Source organism: Psilocybe cubensis, chromosome 5, assembly GCF_017499595.1.
Source record: "Psilocybe cubensis strain MGC-MH-2018 chromosome 5, whole genome shotgun sequence".
Classification (NCBI taxonomy): domain Eukaryota; kingdom Fungi; phylum Basidiomycota; class Agaricomycetes; order Agaricales; family Agrocybaceae; genus Psilocybe; species Psilocybe cubensis.
The window spans coordinates 1,638,973-1,656,243 of NC_063003.1; the positions used below are offsets into that span (position 1 = coordinate 1,638,973).

The window sequence follows — 17,271 nt, forward strand, 5'->3', positions numbered from 1 at the left end:
ATGCGACCTTTCGGTATTCTGCATACTCATGCCCTCACTGATTCGACGTGTGAGTGATGTGCCTCTGTAGCGCAATATGTAGTTTTTCAGTCGGATGAAAACAGTACTCAGCACTTGGGTGACTGGAACGAGATAAAGGGTTGGATGAGTCCCACTCGTGGTCATTGGTGATGCAAGGGATGATCATGGCACTGGCAGCGAGGCCGGCAAGTCCCCTTTGGTTGTTGAACAATCAACGATTGTTCATCTACCTCAGTGTTAATTCTCACTCTGATGATGTCCCACACATCAGTCGCTAAAGGCAATCAAATCGACCAGACCCCAACCTGAAGCCCTCAGGCCAGCTCAGGCCTCAAGCCTCATGAGCTAAGTAACGACATGAGCGCGGGACGACGGAACGGGACTCTATTTTTGACTGCGACTTTGTCTGATGATTGGCAATGCTCGTCAACATTCTGAATTGGATGAAAGCTTGAAGGTATAGACTATAGAGGGGATAGACGGAAGAGATTGGTAAATCAGGAGCCGACATAGTATCTGAGTGAGAGCTACAGAGATCTGATAAAGGTTCGATACTTGATCACTCTTTGATCTTTCCTGTCCTGAACTCTCAATGACCAAAAGTCCTATACCTCAAGATCGCGCCCAATTCGCGACTACTGCCCGTCTTTTATCATGCCTTGTGACGGAATCTCTCACTCCAGCCTTTTATATACCTCAAAGAAATCCTACACATGGAGGATTTGCTGTCATTTTGAAAGGCGGACGCTCTTTCAATAAATCATTGGCCGCCAATGATATTCTTGCTCTCGTTCCTCTTCACCACCCCCCAATCATAAATCCAGAAACAAAAACTGATGTGGCTGCAGCTGAGATCGGCTTACTCGACCCTCTGGATATGATGCCCATGGTTTTCGAAACAGAAGAATTCCCCCCAGAGGAACCTCAGCAGGACAGGTGCCTCTCCAATCCAGTAAGAGTCTTCGATGCCATGCGTGATTATTTCTGATATGTTTCAGTGCATCGCAATTATGTCTTCTCTTTTGGAGATGCTTAAGTATGTCTGCGCTATTCATCTCGAAGAATACCAGATACGTCTATCGTCAGATGCCCTGTCTATCTGGAACAAGTTCGCAATTAGCCAAAATCTCGATCGTGAAATCCAAATGGATATTGCTCAAGAACTATCGAGTTCTGTTAAATGGCAAGGTATGCTGGTTGATATTTCACTCACTGACAAGAAGTTCTAACTATCTTTTGTTTTTAAGCTCATTCGTACGAGAATCCTCCAAATGCCCCTTCGTTTTTGTCTCCTAGCATTCAGTGGGAACAATCCATCGTCGAAGGCCATCCTACTCACCCTGTGAATGCAGTTTTGAAAATTTCCTAGATATATTGCTGAATAATCATTTGTCAAGATGCACAAGACACGTCGATTTCTACCTCCACTAAAAGACTATTCCCCCGGCTCATACGATCTACTCCATCCAAGATTACGCTTCGTATCGATACCCCGCGAAAATTTAAAAGTTACGTACGATTTCGAAGGACTGACTCTTCCGGTTCTCAAACTTGCATCCCAACGAGCCGGAAAGGATTTGTCCGTTGAGGAACATTGTATTGCTATCCCGGTACATGAACTTCAAATCGCGCATATTCGAGATAAATTTCCAGAAGCGTACATCTACCCTGAAGAGTTTAGCCTTCCTTTGTTGGCCCAACAAAGCTTGAGGTATACCATCGGTTGCCAATAGTCTTCCAGATGAACTGATTATTGAGCTAGATCTGTTATCGTACCTGATGCATATCGTGGGCTGCATCTCAAACTGGGAGTGGGAGTCAAGCTCACTTCTGCAGTTCGAACCATTTCACCCGAATCAGCATATCTGGGGCCTCGTTTTTCTGCCCAAGTTGTTCCCAAATTGACAATGGATCGAAATATCGTCACGGTAGCAAGAGAATTGGCCAGTGTGGTGCATGCGCATCCTAACGGGGAGATAGCAAAGCACTGCGCTGCCATCGTCAGAGAGTGCCACGAGGACACAAGCGATACTCGAGGGGAACGGTTAATCGTCTGCACTTCCCTAGTGGAAAGTGGTCATGCTGGAAAGGACGGTCATCTTCCCTCCGTGGTCCGCGTGTTTGGATTAGATACAGAAGAAAAGTGTGCTCAGTGGTTCGAGAAGTGAATTTCCTTCTTTGTGGCCTGGCGATTTTGTTGACGCATCATGTGCAGATTCGCCGCACTCTTCCTTCAAGCTTTCTTGCCTCCAATGCTTCACAATGGGGTGGCTTTCGAATGCCATCCACAGAATTGTGTTGCCAGGTTTGACCTCGAAACCAAAGAATTAAAAGGTTTCATTGTTCGCGACTTTGGTGGTCTTCGTGTGCACCCCGAGACGCTCAAGGCAACTGCAGGAGTAGAAATTGATTTCATGGCAGGCCACTCAATTATCGCGTCAACTTTGGATGGTGTGTATACGAGAATGTATCACACGATAATTCACAATCATTTCCAGCAACTCATTCGCGTTCTCGGACTTCACTACAGTGGTCGCGGTTGGGCCATTGTTCGCGAACAATTAAAGATCCAGATACCTCCAGACCACCCGCTATACGAATCGTGGCTCTCACCAGAAAGAAGGACACTCCCAGGGAAATGCTTTATGCGAATGAGAATGTCCTCCATGTACCGTTTCGTGAGTTCTTTCTAAATCTTTTTATCTGCTTTTGTTAAAATTGGCCTTTAGCATCTCCACGGGCCATTCCCGAATCTTATTCACTATACGGGCTCAACCTAAACCGAGAAACCGCCGTACGGTCAGGAAAGAAGAAGTGCTTACTCATGTATTATATTTCTGTGATCATAAACTCGGAGCTGGGAAATATACAGAACAACTGTGCATAAGGCAAACATAGAAGCTTCGCGGAGTTCGAATTGCATTGGCCATGAACGCTCATGAACGTTCATGAGTTTACACCCACAGTTAACCGTGCTCCTTCTCTTTCAGCATTTACACCAGTTTCAACAGTCCCCATTCTCGAGTCTAGGAATGCAAATAGGATCTCACAGGTGTTGGAAGTGAATCCTCCAATGTGCATGCCGAATTTCCAATACAATGTCATTGAACCAATGGAATGAAATTTACACAGATGTGTGATTTTTGCGTGGGTACCATCCAGCCTGAAGTATATGGGGCTTGTCATACTGAGATTCGGAGAACAGAATCCCCAAAATGATCATCGACATCGATTGGACCCAGGTCGCTGCCCATTGTAACTTGATGCTTGATGCAGATGTCCCGCTGCTTAGTACTTGTCACTAAACCGCAGCGGCTCCGGGGACATCCCCCCTTTGAAGTTTGTATCGACATATTGTGTACTCTCCTTCAGCACTTCAGGCAATACCTACCTTATGATTTGGTCAAGTTCTTACACTTTGCAATGCATGGCGCCTTTCGGGTTTTGTCTGGTTTTGTGCACTACCGTAGGCACCGTGGAACTCTCCAACACGTTTCGTTACAAGCCGAGGCTCGGCTTGTGAACATCACGTTTAGTCATGAGAGATGTCTACATCTTCTTTATCAGATAACGACAATCTCGCCTTACTCATGCCCGTCCCAAAGACGTGCTCGCATCTAGTCTGCCATTTTCGAATTTTGCCCGCGCAGGCCAATATATATATATTACAGTGATTTACTGAATAAAAGGGACACTCCATTTCTGCTGTGCCTAACCCCCTAATCAGCAAAAATTTCAAAAACTTCACAAACAGACTTCCAAAGTGAGTTTTTTGAACCTTGTTACTCCAAATTTAATCCCAAGACAAATTGCTTTAACGTCGAACTATCTAGATCAATAACTGTGCCAAAATACCAGAGAGTCCCCCGTCGATTCCACAGTGGTCTTCATCTTGGAGAGATCGCCATCGGTGTATCCGTACAATTGAATTCCAATTGGTATGCACCTGTTCTTCATTCGCGCCAGATAAACTTTGAACGGGCCGCGACTCCAGTAGCTGCGAAACAATCGCACATAACTTTCAAAACACCAAAGCTCGACGACATAAATTTCTCAAATCCAATAAACTCCTTCGTCAATCATCCCTCAGATGTCTTCAGAACCTCCTCGCGATCGCGCGTCGTTTGCGGTAATGTCGCGCCTTATATCATGCCTTGTCACGGAACAAATTCTTCGGGCCTTTTACGTGCCAATGAAGAAACCTACCCATGAGGTTGCTGGCCTCCTTGTTGTACTTTCTACGCACACTATCTCGGAGGACTTCAAAGTCTCTCGCACGTTCCACACCCGCGACATTTTTGTCATTGTGCAGCTGAACCATAAACCAGTGCTCAAGGATGTTCAAATACACAGAGGTAGTCAGCTTGTTGGCCTCGTGGACCCGATGGATATGATTTCACCCATCTATGAGTTCCAAGATGATCGGAATGTAAATGATAATGTATGTTTCATCTCTTCTGGACATACTATGTTCACAGCGCCTCATGATATGTTCAGGATATTTTTGTCGAATCTGTTCTGGAAAGCCTTAGTTCTCCTCCTTGGGATATAGAGACATGCGGGTCCTTATATCTGGTTTCCGATCCCGTAGCTCTGTGGAAGAAATTCGTAGAAACTGTCATCATAGCAGACGAGCTCCGAGACATTATCGCCCTTGAACTCCAGAGTTCACTTGATTGGCAAAGTTAGTGCATTACCAACGTATTTGCTTACTGTATCTGATGTCTGGGACAGCAATATCATACGAAAATCCTCCCTTGTGTCCAAGTCTACAATCAGCTTCTATTGATTGGGAACAAAGTCTAGTTGCTGGACATCCAACACACCCGGTATAGTCGCTTTTGTCACTTCAAACTTATTTGAGCATGCACTAAAATCTTGCGAAAAGATGCATAGGGCAAGAATGTTTCTTAACAATGACGAATCGTCCTTGGAATACGATTGGTATCATCCCCACGTTCGATTTGTCCGAGTACCGGCTCGAAGCCTAGACGTCCTTGGTCAATTTCGAGACATAAGCAACGCAATGGTCACAAAGGCTGCCACCAAAGCTGGAAGATCAATATTGATCGACAACGACTATATTTATATGCCCGTCCATGAGTTGCAGATTATCAATATCACTTCGAAGTTTAAAGATGTTGATGTTCTTGACGAAGACATCTTCCTTCCTGCTCTTGCTCAATCAAGCATCAGGCGAGTCAATCAGCTGGCTCAATGATGTCACAGAAACTCACATAGACCAACAGGACTGTGGTGATACCTGATTTTCCCGCTATTGCCCTCAAGCTGGCAGTAGGAGTCAAGATATCATCTTCACTGCGTACAATCTCTCACTTTACCGCCAACTTCGGGCCTCGATTTTCCGAGGAGATTGTTCCGAAATTAGCTGTAAACCCAGCCATTCTGGCAGTGGAGCTTGAATCGAGCAGCGCAGTTTATCGCTGTGATGATCCGGAACTTTCCAAACATTTCACAGCAGTCATCAGGGATGAATATAAACCAAGGGAAGGCGAAACGGTTATAGTATGTGCGGCCTTATTGGAAGCCGGCCACGCCAACGTGCCTACCGGTATCTCTGCCGTTCAACATACATTTCAACTCGACACGGAAGAAAAAAGGGCATCGTTTTTAGATAGGTGGGCATGTTTTTGACCATTCAGAATCTCTAAAAATTGACTAAAGAGACAGATACATCCGGATTGCCTGCGAAGCCTTGTTACCTGCTCTCGTCAAAAACGGTGTCGCCTTTGAAGCCCACGCGCAAAATATTCTTGCTCGGTTTGATCTTGAAACCGGACAACTACAAGGCTTCATTTTTCGAGACCTGGGAGGCCTGCGCATTCACCCCGAAACACTTCGCAATTCCACTGGTGTTGACTTCCAGTTTCTTCCCGGGCATTGCGTCGCAACTAAGTCTCTCGAAGAGATATATCCTAAATTTTATCATACCTTCGTGCACAACCACATTCAGCGGTTGTCGAGATTGCTTGGTCTTCACCACAATGGGCGGGGATACGAGATGCTCAGGAAACACATGGGCTCAGTTATCCCTGAGAACCACCCAGTTTGGAAAGTATGGATGGATCCAACAAGCACTACCGTTGACTCCAAATGTTTAATGCGGATGCGGATGCGTGATTCGTATCGAGATGTGAGATTTCAAAGTAACGTTTCTATGAACAAATTTCACTGAGCTTTATGATAGATGGTTTACAGCCCGTATCCCAACATGATCCAATACCGACCCACGCCAGAAGTGTCTACAGCGGACAAAAGCTACTGGTCAATCACCAAGCTGTTGGTGGATTATATGTCTTTTATTCGAGCCAGCCTCTTTGGCGGCAAGTAATTAAAGCATTCACCTATATCTTTTGCAAATGTATATCCCACTACTGTTGTAGACTTTATAACTATTTCAAAACGTATATCCAATGACACTTGGTGTTGTATAACTTGCAAGTTGTGGTCAAATTGCTGACTGTGAGAGAGTTCATGTCACTGTGAAATAACGTGAGAAGAAGTATGTACATGAACGATTGACCGCATCCAACACAGGTCTGTTGTCATAATGATTCGACATTTCTCTGCGGTCTCCACAGGGGTAACAAGGGTGCCCACACAGCTTTAGTGGTAATTTCGCTGCTTCCACCCTATATAAGCCACCAGATCCGGTCCATGGTTGCTTTTGAATAAAGGTTATCTCGCATTCCGCATTCTATTTACGACCCCTCACGGACATCATCGTGCTATCCGATGAACAAAACCAAATCCCCGATCGATTTGAACGATAAAATCAACAAAGAAGACGAAATCGGCACACTTATCGTCGTTCTTCTTAAAGCTAGGAATCTCAACGACAAGCATTCGTTCCGGAAATCTGATGTCTTTGCGCAAGCAACTCTAAATGGTGCATTTCCATTCTCCATAAGCTCATCGTCGCTTTATATCTGATCATATCGACATTTTCATGTTTTTCTATGTTAAGGCATTCAGAAACGTACTCATGTGGACATCAAGGGCGGTCAGCGCCCTGAGTGGGATGGGGAAGTCAGATTTACAATTGTAAAGCATAAAGCAGAAAAGTATAGGAAGCTGGAAGTGGCCTGCTATTCTCAAGAGCCACGATCGGAGGATCTTATGGGACAAGGGTTTGTCGATATCTCAGAGACGCTACGAACAGGCGAATTCGACGGCGAGTTCATTGTTCTTTTATGTTATCATTCTGCGCCGATACTAACTGCAGAGGAATTTGATAGACTGGGTGCCTCTAGAAGTTGATGGAGTCCAACGAGGAGAGTTGTATCTGGAGATGACCTATTATGCAAACAAGGCAGCTCCGACGGGACCTCCGGTGCCCAACAAACAACTTGCTGCTGTGCAGGCTCAAAACAATCTTACTAGACGTCCCTCAAAATTGTCACCTGCGGATCGACTATCACGTCCACAGCAGACAGCAGCGGCGGTGCAATACGCCCAAGTACACTCTGTACCTGGGCCAACTTCGGGTGCTCCTTCCTCCCGACCTCATCAACAACACTACCCATCTCAAGCCATCAATAACCAAGGCTTCAACCCCCAAGCAAATGCACTGCCTACAAGCCTTGTACCGACACATCCTGCAAGTACCGGATCATCACCCAAGGGCAAGCAAGATGCCCTGCCCTCCCCCTTTCCCGAGCATAGAAGGGCTGAAAGCCTAGGTATCACTCAGCAGCCCCAAAGTGCTGTGCCTTTGCCGACTATTCTCCGTCCGGGAGCGAATGGCAGCACAACTCCACCATCAGCGTCGGGAGGTCCTCGTCCTATTGGTCAAGGACACGTTCGTCACCATTCACAAGGGCAAGGTGAATCGTCCGCTCCTAATGCATATATCCCCGGGACCAGCGCCACTTCGCAGAATCCTTACATCGGAGGTGCTACCACACCTCCAAGAAATCATGGCAACACATACGTAGGAGGGAATACAACTTCTGGGTCTACCAATCCATATGTTGCGAAGAATGGCTCTCCTCCCAGCAGCCATGCTAATCCTTATGTGGGTAGCAATATTCTACCCAGCTCAGGCTTGGGACCGGGTCGGGCACAATCTGTTTTAGGATACGGATCACCTCCTCCCAGTGGCCCTCCGCTTCTCTGGCAGCAAAGTACTTCATGCCAGTCCGATGGATCGTTCTCGTTCCCAATGCCCATGATCGTACCACCTTCACAGGAGCAAATTCCTCATCAGTCGTTCTCCACATTTAGTGAGCATAACGGGGACCATACTGGTGGTAGGGCAGGGCAGCATTATCATCATCGACCTACCCATCGAGTTTCGTCGTCTCGCGAGGAACAATTTGACCCGTATCTACAAGCGAGGTATCAGTCTCCGTTGCCATTGCCTCCTGGGGTATCTGCTTCCTCATCCTCTATCGCGCCAACTCGGCCAGCACCCCCTACTCCAGCACCCACAACCACTGCGCCAGCACCAGCACCATCAACCCGGGTACCTACGCCTCCACCAAAGACTGACGTTACTCCCGGACCAGATAAACGGCGACTTGAGGCACTACGCAGGGCTGAGGAAGAGGCAGCACGACGGCGAGAACAGGAACTGAAAGACTTGGAGCTCGCCATGCAATTGGACCGAGAATTGAATTTAACAGAAGAAAGGGCGAGTGGCGCTAATGGCGACCCGCCAATTCCTGGAAGGTGGCAATAACAATCTAATTCATCTATACCACGGTGCTAGAACTGGAAAACAGGAGGGATTGTTTATCTGTGATTTAATGTTATTTTTAAAGACCCATTTAGTGGAGTTATGATATACAAGTAACATATTTATACAGATGTATTTTTTATTTTTATTTTTTTTTATTTTGTGTTATAGCCTCTGAGGGGGGGGGGGCCTCCCTTGGCTTAGTACAGTTTTTCTACCTAATACGCCCCTTTGCGTTTTCCCTCATCGATCCTCCTCTGCGCCATGGAGGGCCCTCACGTCCCTCCTCAAGGCCCAGCCTATCCAGACTGTTTGAGGTGGCATCTCCGGATACAGATGTATTAGATGTAATAACGCAGTGTAGTCCACATACAAACTACTAAAGCAAATCAGTACAGAAAGCGAGAAAGCAACGCTAATAAAAATCCCGTTGTGGTGATGGATGTACAATTGGTAGATACATGCAGAAAATAAGTGTGTAGGTTTCGAACATCTCAAATAACTTGGGCCATTTGGTTGTCATTTTGTATGTTAGTTCGGCTGGGGTGTGCAAGTGCCTTCAATTCTCCTTTTTCGACGTTTTTGGACAGACGGAGATCGTAGAAGAAAGTAAGGAGATAAAACGTGAACCCGAATGCAATGATCCATTCTAATACCGCTGAATACGGATTTCAGTAGACGGAAATGACAATTTTTAATAAGAAAATACCTCCAGCGTCGGGGGCATGAAATAGCGTTATACCAAATGCGATAGCGAGGATAATTAGAGTGATGGCTATGATTGCTTTAGCGAAGTATGCGATCCGGAGCCTTGATTGGTCCACAAAGTCTTTGCTGACCCATCGGTACTGTATTGAATAAAATTACGTTAATTTACGGAATGGGGTAGAGGAACCTTGAAAATTATAAGCGCATACCTCCATAATGGAGAAGATGGCGCTTAACGCAACGCCAACAATAAAGACCAAAAGGAATACACGATGGGCCCTCGAAAAGCGCTTGGTATCGAATATGGAAAGAAACAGGAGCCCCACGGCGCCAATGAGCGAGCCTATAATGGCAAGTATGCTGAACACGCGCTCGCGTCTGCGCATATTGGGCATCAATCTGGAGAAAAGACGCAGTCCGCATTAGTCAATTTCGACCGGGAATGCTTGTGTGGCGCACAGGAGTCCCTGTCGGCTGCAGTTTGACGCCATCACGACAGCGAAGCCCTTGTGCGGGACCGAACTTGAGCTTGCTTTGCTTACCTCCCTGTGTGCCGCAATAGGCGCCCAGTCACGAGTGTCAAGAAAAAACCGACGCCTGTAATCGCGCATCCGGTTATGAAGAGGGGCTTGAGCTTGTCCGCACCGACGTCTGAGATGTACGCGATCGAGCCCTCCTGTGAGACGTACTTGGGGCGCCCCGACGCGAGCCACACGATGAGCATCGCGAGCAGCGTGGAGAACCACATGGCGGCGGCGGCGACGGGGATCCAGACATAGGCCCAGTGTTGGTAGCGCAGTGGTATGTGTGTCATAAAGGTCACTTTTTGTGAGGGGCTGGTGGATGGGCTACCCTGACTAAAGCACCCCTAGCGATCGAGAGATATTTCGTTCGCGTCCGTGATGTCATGGTTTCTCACGACAATTGTGGGTGCTACTTACAGCATTCATGCATCATGGTACTCTCTACACCATTGATTATAATTAAACACGATTACCTACGAAACTCTATAATGACTATTGGGGCTGACCTAAATACAACACTCTATGCCGCCTGCCGATGAACACTATGAATACTCTGGGTCGCATATCATCCATCATCAAAAGCACAGGGCAGGAGCACGGTAAGGCATTTATGTAAGATATGGGCATACGATTGTTCCACCAGAACACCGAACGTTCGCAAACAGTATAGGCTGTAGGACTAATGTTCCTGTCGAATCGTAGTCCTGAAGACACTCAACGTCAATCTAAGAACCCCCTTTCCACTATGACATACAGAACTCTTCACGGTAAGGCTAATTGTTGATATATTTGCTTCATCTTATCCGGTGGATACTTTTTCCTGAGAAAAAGTGCCAGGAACACCTTCGCGACATCGATGCGTTTCTCCCACATACGCATGAGGCATAAATGCTAGATTACAAAATGGCTCGACCGGGAGCCCCGGGAGCGCATCCATTCCCAAAAGGCATTAGAAACGGTAAAAAGGGAGTTATTTACGAAAAGAATCATGTGTAATGTAGAAAACAATTGCAGGATGGTATCGAGATCCAGAGCAAAAAAATGTTCTGAATGAAAATGCTGGCATGAGGGAGTCATCAAGTGACCTTAGTCATATAGGGTTTTTTATATTAATAAGATTTTATGTCTGAAAAACAGTCCTAATTTAGTAAGAAGTTGACACAATCGTATCACTGGACTTGCCTTATAAAATTAACAAAGCTTATGTATCATCGCGTCACAAACGGACAAATCGGAGTTTCGGGTTTTGGAACAAAAACTTCTAAGGAAAAATTAACCAAATAAGTACAGAGCTTGATGAGATTACCCGCCTAAAAAATGACCAGTGCTTACCGAAGGGGGTCATACAAGTGCGGCAAAGCATGTCAGCGAGTTGTAAGCAGGGAAAACCTAAGAGCGGTAAACCCGAGTACAGGTGGTGGAGTTTGATGGTCAAATGGCATTGTAGCGAATTCAAAGCAAGCAAGTGGAGGATAGTAGCATAGCAAGGAAAGGCTTTGCAACTAACGGCTAAAGAATTACAAGCACTGAGCAGCTGAGAGAAAACATAGAAGAGGAAAAAGAGGATATACAGCCTACAAGAAAAGAGGAAAACATAAGAAGAGAAAGAGGAGATGACGCAGATGATCAAGAGGGGTAAAATGGATAACGAGACGAAGAAAGAAAGTAATAAGTTGATGCAATCCAAACAAAAGTCACTTAAGCTTCGTAACTAGAATAGAGGGGCCATGTAGGGAGGTGGTCGAATCAAGCAACAAGGACTGTGTCGGCGACAGGACCTGAGAATGGAGATGAAGGATTATGCGATCCAGCGACAGCAAGTTTCTTGAAAATCTGTGATAGCGAGCGGGCTTTGGCTTGAGCGAACAATACGGGAACTTGAAAATACGCATTTCTTACCTGTACAAACACATCCGAAGATTGACCGCCACTGACAGCCCATTTGCCGTCGATAATCGTCATTGGGACTCCAGTGATGCCTTTCGAACGCGCCTCATTGGTCATAGAGTCAACTTCCTTCTCGAGTTCGTCCGACTCCAAGAACTTGATAGCCTGGTTAAAAAAAACAAACCATCAGTAACCAACAACAATCAGCACAAGACAATAGTAACACACTTCTTCTTTGGACATGGTTCCAGTGCTTTCAGCAAGTCCAGCCAGGACATTGATATCGGCAATGTCTTGCCCTTCTTCCATGTACGCCTTGAAAACGGCACACATGAGAGGGATTTGTTTCGATTGTCTGCCGAGTTTGTACGCCTTCTGGCACAGGCGATGGGCCCGGGTGGTCTGGCTCATGACACCGCGGAATGATCTGTAACAGACGATGAGCAAGACGACGAGAATGAAGAACTGAACGGTGCGCACATAGGAATGCCCTTTTCCTCAGCCCATTTAGACACGGCATCGGACATCTTGGTGAATTTTTCCTTGCCGATATGGGTCATCAAGAAATCGGCCTTGTCGACTTTGGTGCAGTCATCTGGGAGGATGCTGGGGTTTATGAGACGGAATGGGAGGTGCTCAATCTCAAATTGAAGAGGAAGATGAAGGGTATCCTGGCAGTAGGAAACAGCATTTAAAAGTTCATGTTGGCCGACACAGCAGTTTGCACAAGTCTAAATGCGAACCGAGCGTAAGCGAGACATCCTAGAAGGGCGATTATGGGCATATCCGGAATACTCACGAAATCGGTGAGGACAGTCAATTTAACAAGGCGGGTAGCCATGGTTGTAGACGACGTTGATGTTGATAAGTCAAGGGAGGGAAAGCGAAGATATATAGTGGTGTTATGAGAGGGATTTCACAGAGAGGAGGAACATGGATTATGAAAGGGGTACACAACAGCCGCTGACTGTGCTTATAGATCGACAAACGGATCGGAGCGCATTCAATTCCATCTTAGTCACAGTCACACACGATGACAAACCCCCACATTCCTACTTTCTTGTCCTTTCTCACGCTTTCCGCCCGTATCCTTGTCTCTTTCCGGTCAATTTCTTACCAAGGACCCCCTCCTCTAGCCATCCCCATCGGCCACATTCCATCTCCTTCACTCGGTCTCCCGCCCCGCCGACAATCCAGTGCACGAATCGCTTCATTATCCAGCCTAGTCTAATACTTCTAGCATCGCACACAGTTAACCCGGATTCACCTTTTGCTTGTCTAAGCTGCTCTCACCGAGCCTGCTCTCGCCCGCTGCCGGTCCCACACACCGCCACAGAACCACCTCGTATGACCAAGATAATCCACCAAAAATGCAAAATCGGGCAAAAAGGTCACGCTATCCAGAAATTACTGCAAAAGGTCGTGCGCGTCTTCATACCCGAGACCGAGCGGCCAAGGCTCCTCGACGTCGCAGTTCTCAACCTGCAGCAGATTTTGTAGCCAGTCCAGCCGGAGCTTTGCCCGAAGCACGGTGCGGCTGCGTCGGTCAAGGCAGACCTTGGTAAGCTCCTTGCGCGTTCGGCTCATATCGAACAGCATGTGGCAGAATTGCGGGACGTCCGTGTTCAGCAGGTCGTGCTGCATGATTGTCTGCAAATGCGGCCATGGTGTGTTAGCAGGCGACGTCCCAAGCACGGTTTCGGGTATCAGCTTGTCGTAAATATCCGGTAGTGACTCGTCGATGCTTAGTGTTCTGATTGCAGGGAATGAGCGTATCAAATGGTCAATTTCTATTCTGTCGAGGGCGCAAGAGTCGAGATGCAGCGACTGGACAGAGGGTATGGCGTCTGAATCGAAAGTATCGACATTCTGCAGAGATATTGAATGGAGGTTTGGCATTCGCATCAGGCTTAATGGTCGACATGTGCCTCGAATGCGTAGATTCCGAAGATGCGCCAGTTCAACAGGCTGAAGAATTTCAAAAGGATCGCGAGGGTGATGTATGCATAATTGATTTAGGGACAAGTTCACAAGAGAGGTCGCCGCCGTGAGTATACTTTTGAATTGGTCATAGGTCATGTAATGTCGAGTCCATCCATCCAAGTGAAGAGTAGTTATAGACGAAGTCGGTGGGTGCAAACTACCTAACGCGAGGCCTGCAAGTCGTACGAACCTCAAAGATGAGGCACTGGGAGTGATAGTGGGGAGCACACAGGCATACTGCTTCCTAGGAGATAGAGACCCAGTTCCGTCTTGAGGTTTCCCAAGGCTCAGAGACAGATGCTCCAATAACGGCGCGTGGGCGTCACGCAGCAGAGCGCGAATCTCGTCGATTTGCTCATATCTCGTAATAATCGCCAACCGCCTCCAGCGCGCCGATTCTGGGCTCAGGAGGGAGAGATAAGCGGATATGTTATCTACAATGTGGAAATCGAGCGTGATGTCGAGAAAGCACGTATCCGAACGCGTTAGATGCGCTTGTAATTGCGACAGGATGTGCCTTTGGACGTGGTTCATTGGCCTCACGCGGAAGTTGATAGTGTTCCATAATAACGGAGTGGACAAGACGACTTGACGCCAGCGGTGAGTTATGTGGGATATGACCACTTGAAAAGGGGTAGTTGTGGCTTTGCTCGAATGCCGGAGGCTCTGTTGACAGGTTATGAAGATGGTTATTAGGAGCTCATTAGGCAGCTTGTAGATGGGAGCCTGGTCGTTCAAGAGTCTGGCGTATTGAGCCTTCTGGACGTCAAGAGCGAGGTCAACATCAGCGACTTCGCGCAGGAGCTCCTCTTTCCTGCGTTCTAGGATGCGGATAGAGTCCAATAGCTCGTCCATGGAGAAACTAGGTGTGGACGACTGTCATGATATGAGCACCCTGTAAGCCTTGGCTCGAATACTCACTCCGAGAAGTAGATTGATACAAGTCAAGTACACTGTTGGTGCCAGCTAGAGATGAGCGGCATGGTGACAGGACAGAGGAAGCACAGATGGTTCGGCGCCATCATCGAAGTAGTTGTTTGCCATCAAGGCCAACAGCAAATATTGACGAAAATTTTATTGCGCAACAACTGTAGTAGTACAAATGATTAAATAATAAAAAGAGGATATCCATCAGACAGACGCTCGTCTCGCTGGAAGAAGAAACCAAGCACAAATAAATGCGCAGGAGTCGACCGCCAAACGTCATCGAGACTCTCCGCGAGAGAGAGCCATGTTCTCTGTCAAACGAGAGAGCGCTGATATCATCGAGTGGATATAAAGAATGCGGCATTTGTAAAAATGCGAGACTCGGTCAGTTTCTGTAAACAGATCCTGATTGAGTATGTTCTAAGGAATTCGGGATGTAGGAGGTCAGGTATATATACCTTTTCCCTCACCTGGTCTGTGCGTCTTTTCCACGCTTTGCACGTGGTTTTGACAGGTCTGTCGCGTGGCCCTCGCTTACCACATTCGATCATGCTCACATCCACCAACTGATAAGATGAAGGAATTCTAATTATGGGACTCGTCGTACATCAATACACAGATCTAGAAAATTAATTGAATAGTGTAGGCTGTTAGAGCCGTCATCGAAATGAACATGAGGATATATTGAGGAATCAAGAAAGGAGATAGATGCTCCGCGCTTCCAGTCCCACTGTAAACCTGTGTCAACAGGACCTGCATGTATATATATGTCCGTCAGTATGCTACTAACTTGAGACAGAAATGAATCGTACGTGGACTGTGGCCGTCGGTAGACATGAGAAGAAACTAGAGAAAAATGTTAAATGTTTCTAAATGAATGATTAAAGTGGACTTGCATGCAAACAAATCTCAAGACAATGTCGTCCTTTGATATCACACCGGCCTGTGTTAATCCTTGGCACATCAGAACCCCAACAACAGGCATGATCACCATCTTCGCAATTGATAGCCAAATGATTGCACCCATTGGTTGGTTTTTCCATTCTCCCTTCCTAGGCATATTCAAACGAGCGATTGAGGATCCCAGGCAGACTAGGCCTAGAGGAACGGAGGCGGCCCCAACAAAAGTGGTTGCGTCGAGCAGGAATGCAAGTGGAGGTTGACCATCTGGAGCAGGTGGCATGTATGTACCAGGTACTTCCACAAAGAGTGCTTTGATTTTGGGAATCAGTGCAATAGGGAATGACGTCAAAATCGTAATTGACGATGGAGTCAGAAGCGCCTTGAAGAACTCCAGCACGCGTTCTCGATTAATGTAATGACCGAAGGAGGATTTCGATGTCTGCGTTACGTGTGTTGGAAGAACCTCAATGACTGCTTCTTTGTTGACTCCTGGCTGTGAAATGGGTTGACCTTCGTTCGACAAGGTGTTAACCCTCGTCATCGTCGCGTTGCCGTCTGGCGAGTCCGAAATCGGGTAATTGACTTCGGTAGGAGATAGAGAGCACGAGGGCGACAGTATGCCTACATCTTTGGCACCCTTTGAGCAATTTTGGTCAAACGATACTTGCTTGCGCTGAACCAATGTTCCGGATGGTGTTTCCTTTTCCGTCGTATTTTCAGGAACATCGATGACAGGCTCACGGTCTCCTTTATCTGACTTTTTCCGCCATAATCGACAGACGGAATGGAACATGACCTTGCGCTTCAGTCGCATGGCCTCTCGGACTTCTTCATGTTCTACATCTGGACCTGCGAAATCCCATGCTACCAACTTGTGTCCTCCAAAAGGAAATAAAGTTACCTATAGTGGAAAAGCTTAGGTTCTCACTGCTTTTAGACAAAAATGACGAACGCACCATGAACACGAGAATAAAAGCCGATATATATGCGACGGCGAGATTCTGATCTTGGACACCTCGAAACGGAGCGGCCCCTGTTATGCTCATGATGACCGCCGTTGCTAAATGAAAGATAAGATGATCGGAGCTACTCTTTCGAGTATCGCGCACACTCACGAATATCACCCACATTTCCCCACCCTCCAGCGACGATGAATCCGTATCTGAACCTATGCGGCACCCAGAAGAATTGCTTGATAATCCATGCAAAGATGGCGCCTATTATCTCGTACAAAAGCGCGACGAGGATGAGTGGACCTACAGTTGCGATTGGCTTCGATTGAAAAAAGCTTGCGTTCAAGTCAAGGTAGAAACTCACCTAGCGCATTGACATTTTGTGAAGTGAATGCTGGGACGATTTTGGAAAACATCAAGCATGGGAGAGTGATGTTAAGTAAGATCTGGCCGGCCCCTGCGGCGGCGACAGGTGGAAATATGTCCGCCTTGGCTATGGCAAAACCAGAAGAAACACAGAAAATCCTACGTATACGATGATCAGCGCCTCCAAAGATAGCATACGAGGAATGTGCATCCTACAGTCGGAGCAGCGGTCGACATGATATCCAGATAAGTTTTCCCGCAGACAGCATCGCCTCTTAGTTACTATGAGAGTCTGAAA

General features: G+C 46.9%; 7 protein-coding genes across 7 annotated transcripts; 3 read left to right on the top strand and 4 right to left on the bottom strand.

Annotated features, from left to right (window-relative positions):
* Positions 1-613: 613 nt before the first annotated feature.
* On the top strand, positions 614-2,801 carry JR316_0006005 (NRPS-independent siderophore synthetase rfs; the record flags this gene model as incomplete). Its single annotated transcript, XM_047891754.1, has 7 exons — positions 614-973; positions 1,020-1,209; positions 1,269-1,363; positions 1,419-1,732; positions 1,784-2,185; positions 2,237-2,699; positions 2,751-2,801. The coding sequence occupies 7 exons, from the start codon at positions 614-616 to the stop codon at positions 2,799-2,801; spliced, it is 1,875 nt and encodes a 624-aa protein (XP_047749103.1).
* Positions 2,802-4,111: 1,310 nt separating this feature from the next.
* JR316_0006006 (NRPS-independent siderophore synthetase rfs) lies at positions 4,112-6,373 on the top strand (the record flags this gene model as incomplete). Its single annotated transcript, XM_047891755.1, has 7 exons — positions 4,112-4,462; positions 4,519-4,705; positions 4,756-4,850; positions 4,910-5,221; positions 5,263-5,660; positions 5,713-6,175; positions 6,230-6,373. The coding sequence occupies 7 exons, from the start codon at positions 4,112-4,114 to the stop codon at positions 6,371-6,373; spliced, it is 1,950 nt and encodes a 649-aa protein (XP_047749104.1).
* A 404-nt stretch (positions 6,374-6,777) lies between these two features.
* On the top strand, positions 6,778-8,725 carry JR316_0006007 (uncharacterized protein; the record flags this gene model as incomplete). The annotated part of the gene is made up of 3 exons (XM_047891756.1): positions 6,778-6,931; positions 7,010-7,220; positions 7,270-8,725. 3 exons carry the CDS (start codon positions 6,778-6,780, stop codon positions 8,723-8,725), a joined length of 1,821 nt encoding a protein of 606 aa, XP_047749105.1.
* Positions 8,726-9,216: 491 nt separating this feature from the next.
* JR316_0006008 (Protein sfk1) lies at positions 9,217-10,244 on the bottom strand (the record flags this gene model as incomplete). Its single annotated transcript, XM_047891757.1, has 4 exons — positions 9,217-9,380; positions 9,432-9,570; positions 9,640-9,829; positions 9,973-10,244. The coding sequence occupies 4 exons, from the start codon at positions 10,242-10,244 to the stop codon at positions 9,217-9,219; spliced, it is 765 nt and encodes a 254-aa protein (XP_047749106.1).
* A 1,456-nt stretch (positions 10,245-11,700) lies between these two features.
* JR316_0006009 (uncharacterized protein) lies at positions 11,701-12,682 on the bottom strand (the record flags this gene model as incomplete). The annotated part of the gene is made up of 5 exons (XM_047891758.1): positions 11,701-11,787; positions 11,854-12,006; positions 12,070-12,268; positions 12,322-12,572; positions 12,641-12,682. The coding sequence occupies 5 exons, from the start codon at positions 12,680-12,682 to the stop codon at positions 11,701-11,703; spliced, it is 732 nt and encodes a 243-aa protein (XP_047749107.1).
* Positions 12,683-13,248: 566 nt separating this feature from the next.
* On the bottom strand, positions 13,249-14,679 carry JR316_0006010 (uncharacterized protein; the record flags this gene model as incomplete). The annotated part of the gene is made up of 1 exon (XM_047891759.1): positions 13,249-14,679. One exon carries the CDS (start codon positions 14,677-14,679, stop codon positions 13,249-13,251), a length of 1,431 nt encoding a protein of 476 aa, XP_047749108.1.
* A 693-nt stretch (positions 14,680-15,372) lies between these two features.
* JR316_0006011 (Protein ECM3) lies at positions 15,373-17,242 on the bottom strand (the record flags this gene model as incomplete). The annotated part of the gene is made up of 7 exons (XM_047891760.1): positions 15,373-15,504; positions 15,564-15,620; positions 15,668-16,555; positions 16,611-16,714; positions 16,770-16,910; positions 16,972-17,132; positions 17,190-17,242. The coding sequence occupies 7 exons, from the start codon at positions 17,240-17,242 to the stop codon at positions 15,373-15,375; spliced, it is 1,536 nt and encodes a 511-aa protein (XP_047749109.1).
* Between the last annotated feature and the right edge of the window lie 29 nt (positions 17,243-17,271).